Source organism: Thalassophryne amazonica, unplaced genomic scaffold, assembly GCF_902500255.1.
Source record: "Thalassophryne amazonica unplaced genomic scaffold, fThaAma1.1, whole genome shotgun sequence".
Classification (NCBI taxonomy): Eukaryota; Metazoa; Chordata; class Actinopteri; order Batrachoidiformes; family Batrachoididae; genus Thalassophryne; species Thalassophryne amazonica.
Genome location: NW_022986327.1, coordinates 103,791 through 108,169, shown reverse-complemented (window position 1 = coordinate 108,169; position 4,379 = coordinate 103,791). Strand labels below are relative to the sequence as shown.

Genomic DNA, 4,379 nt, shown 5'->3' with positions numbered 1-4,379 from the left:
ATGTAGTCCATGATACTTCCAAAAAAAAAAAAACCCCCACAAAAAAATCAAAAACAAAAAACAAACAAAAAAACTTGTGTGCTTCCTCAGTCCAGCAAAAAATCACGTCAGAAATTTGTCCAGCTTTTAATGCTAACAGCTCTTCATGCCTCCACAGGGCTTATGGCATAGTGGATGTTTTTTTTGTGTGTGTGTGCGTGTGTGTGTGTGTTAGAAGAATTAGCTCGTTCAAATAGTCATCTGTCAGCAAAACAAACTCTGCCATGTTTCGCTAAACACTGCCCCCACTAGTGTGCGTGTGGGCGGGGTTCACAGAGTGCAATGGTACAAAACATATGGAACCAAATTTGCACGATAACTGGAATGAATAGTCCATGTCACGTGACATACAAAGCACCAATCAAATGACAAAGATCCACTCAGCTGTAATATAATACATAATATAAATTGTGCGTCTAATATTTTTAATGGGTTGGTTCGAAGTGACTTACCTTGCAATCTTGTCACTGCAAGACATGGTGAGTAACCGCTCTCCCTGCAGCACCCCGTCCCAGGTCTGAATGGTGTTGCTGGACCTCACAGGGATGGTGCCCTCTCCGGACTCGATTTTAGTCCTGAGTTGGCCCCGAGCTTTCCGGTTGGGGTGCCTGTCCCCTTGGTCTAAGCAAAACAGCAAGCAAATACTTTGAATAAGAGCATTAAACATCTAAGCTAAAAGTGAAACAGCAGATCACAGGTAAGAGACTGATGACAGCAAATTGCAGCATTTTAAACAATGAAACGATACACCTCGGAACTTGTGTTATAAAACTACACCTCTCCTGCTAATGTTTGATCCCTCTCAATGTTAAAAGGAAAAGCAAATGCCTTTCACTAAAGCCTGACCTATTATTTATTATTACGTTATCAACCTTGTGGGCTGTTTCCCCAGCAGCACCATCTATTCAGCTACTAACTGAATGTGGCTGTTTTCTATTCAGACTGCCATGTGCAACAGAAAAAACACTGACAGGAGTAACAGAGAGGTTAATCAGGCAGACTGTGTATGTGTGCTTGGTGGGTGAAAGACTGATAGAGGCAGACAGAGAGTGACAAAATGCTGTAATTACTAGTGTCTCATTTAAATTAGTCTGAAATGTGTATTTGGACATTACAGTAAAATCCTAATTAAATGAAACCAAGAAGAGGAAAAACTACAAATTTAATTGAATGCAAATAAACAGCTGTTGAAAATGAATTCTAAACTAGAATGAGGTCCAATTAAAAATATGTCAGCTGTGCTGATGCAGATAGACGGGGTTGGAGTCCGGATGGGGTTGTACCTTCCACTCCGGCCTCATGTGGGGAGAAGATCCTGGCATCACCACAAGGTGAGGTGCTGATGTAGAGGTGGAACTGAACATTGTCCTTTAACTTGTAACCTCCCTTGTCACACTGCAGGAATATTGACTTTTGATGGTCCTCCTTGTTGTTGCTATGATGAGATACACAAACAGGACAACTGAATGGAAGCACCAAAAAATGTGCAAGAATGTCAAAGTTTATTCCCTCTGACACAGTCTACCTGCAATGCTTCAGCGTATCTACTGACCTGAGGAAGAACTCCAGCTGAGTGTAGAGATACCTGATGAGTGAGCGTCGGGCGATGATCTCAGCGTGGCAGTCATTGAGCGCCAGTCCACGGTCACTCATGTACTCACCATTGATGCATTTGGTTCCCGTGGAGACACAAATAACCTGTGCTTCCTTCACATCTGTACCTGGTAGGAAAATGTGGATCTGGATTAACACATCGGTGCACTTTGTAAAATCAAATATCAAATAAACTTGAAAAAATAAAGACTACAATTTTCTCTTGATTAATTTGTGTCTGTCCTTTTGGCAATAACATTTGGTTGCCTTTGGGTCAAACAGTTCTGTGACATTGAGTGTTTAAAGGGCTATAGAAATATCAAATATCTAAATATAACCTGGAACTTTCATCACCGCTAGCGGTATAAAGTTTATGATACTAATGTGTAATGAAGTCATGGCTCAGAGGTAGGGCTACATCAATAAAAAAAAAAAAAAAAAAAATCACAGATGAGAAGTAAACTCAGAAATGTTTTATAAAAATGGTTAGTGATTACAAAAATCCATTTAAATGGTCTCTCAGTCTCTGTTTATTTATGTGTTTTATTTCATTGTGTGCGCTCCTTCTGTAGCTACAATATTTTCAGCAATCATGCATCTGCTATAAACCAAACATTTAATGAAACAGTACACACTAACACTAAAAAGTGAGCTACTATGTACAATTCCGTTTTTTCTCATTAACTATAATGCAAGGTATCACTATACAATAATGCATGAGTCTGAAATCACTGGAAGAGTAACAGCTTGGCGCTGCGCTCTGTACCGCAAGTTATTTGTCTCCTTTCCTTGAATAGTCAAGCAAAAACGCACTGAACAAAAGTTATCAACAGCTGCAATTGGTCTTGCCAAGAGTCCTTTGGCAACATTAGGGCAGCCATATTCCTGAAAGATCTGACAACTTAGCAATGAAAATGTGACTAAAAACAGAGAGAACCACAAACCAGAGCGCTTCCAAAGATTTTGCAAGCATGAACTATTGTGCAGCAACATGTTGCATTACGGGGAATGACAAAATAATATGGCCTAAAGACTTTTCATTCAGCAAACTCTCCAGCCTGACAGATAAATCAGTTACCATCACAAACCTAGTTACTAATTTACAAAGCAATGTGGGTGCTGATGATAAAGATTTAGACAGAAACGATCGATATTTTATCAGCGCTAACAGGCTGTAAACTCCCCCTGCCAAACGCAAACCCCATGAACATTACATAAAGCAAAAACTAGTGTTAAAATCTCAGTGTAATAGAGTTGAGGACCCATACTAACATACATCTTAGCTAAAAGCTTTCAAACTCAACTTTTCCCAACTTCACATTGTATCAAACAATCCATGTCTTAATCATACTATAACGTCAACTCATGACTGCTCACAATGGAGAAGCTAATCCTAGTAACACCTGCAATCCAGAGCTATGCAGGAAAAATCAGTTTCCTATCAAAACCAAAATAAGGAAAAAACTTGCACAGGAAAATGTCCATTTTCACATGGAAGTATGTGGTGAATTAGAAAATCGCTTTATGTCCAAAATAAGTGCCAGTAATGACACTGCTAAGGCTAAAAGTTTATCAATGGAAGTGAAGCAGTGTTCCACCACAGAGTTCTGGGGTGGTAATGACCTGCACGGATCAATGGTGCATGCAGGTCACAAGACCATAATAAGGTGAACACACTTTTCGGTCTTGCTCAAGATTACACTGTATTTTATCTGTGACTATCTGTAAGCTCAGGAGCATTTCACTAAAACATTAACCTTTAAGAGACCATGTTTTCAAACGTTTTCCTGAGATGAAACAAAACAGTTTCATTCAATCATGGAGACTGGATTCTGCCACAGCATATTATATTGTTCCAAGGTTATCTGCATTTTTACTTTAAAACTGGATTGTGGCCATTATCTAGAAACATTGAATCTGACAGGGAAAAACGCACAACCATGTATAAATTGATTGCTATTATTTCAGGAAACAGCTGTTGAACAGACATGCCCTTTAAGAAGTATTTGAACCCTTTAGTCTGCTGGCCTTACCCCAGAGGGATTGATGCTGTTTGACTCATGAAGGGATGCTCTACACTTCTGGGTGTGGTATAAAAAAGCACTGATGCACAGTTTTGCTCAACCCGTCTCTCACGACATGTGTTTTTATTTGGATGATGCAGAACACGTAAACACAAAAACATCAATTATCTTGTCCAATGTCAATTCTACCTGTTGTCATGACAACCCCTGCTAGAACTTTTCGCCGAGCGTGGGGGGAGGTGAAGTTGTCCGTCAGCTCACTGAACTTATCCACCACTAGACGAGACACTGCATCCGCAAGAACCTGGAAACGTACACAAGCTGTCAGTAATGTCAGTTTACAAAGCGTGTCAGAGATTAGTCATCCCTAGCGCATTATGTACCTGCCACAGCGTTCAGTTCCAAACAAAAGTCACAATGCTGCAGAGGCAACAAGTAAAACCGGACTGACCCTCTGAGGTATATCCGACTGTCGAGTAATGATAATTTACAAATCTCCTGAATACCACAACATATATAATGACAATTACAGCTCTGGAAGAACCTCAAATGAACTTCATGTCTCCTGTTAGACAGATTCCTCCTCTTTTTCTGGCTCTTTATCCATTGCTAATGTGATGGAAAATGGGAGCCAAGAGCAGAGACAACGGCTGGATGACCACGAATTAAAGAGATTAGTCCAATATTACTTCCCTGCTACTTTAGAGTCACCCACTTGAAGCC

At 40.1% G+C, this 4,379-nt stretch overlaps 1 protein-coding gene across 1 annotated transcript in view; it reads right to left on the bottom strand.

The window, feature by feature from the left end:
* Positions 1 to 481: 481 nt before the first annotated feature.
* LOC117506064 (double-stranded RNA-specific editase 1-like) overlaps positions 482 to 4,379 on the bottom strand; it is a 20,119-nt gene continuing 16,221 nt past the window's right edge. The window contains exons 3-6 of the mRNA XM_034165588.1: positions 3,846 to 3,963; positions 1,592 to 1,760; positions 1,323 to 1,474; positions 482 to 660 (exon numbers count right to left, since the gene is read on the bottom strand). Of these exons, the coding sequence (XP_034021479.1) occupies positions 488 to 660; positions 1,323 to 1,474; positions 1,592 to 1,760; positions 3,846 to 3,963 (612 nt within the window). The 3' untranslated portion in view covers positions 482 to 487. The remainder of the gene's footprint in view (positions 661 to 1,322; positions 1,475 to 1,591; positions 1,761 to 3,845; positions 3,964 to 4,379) is intronic.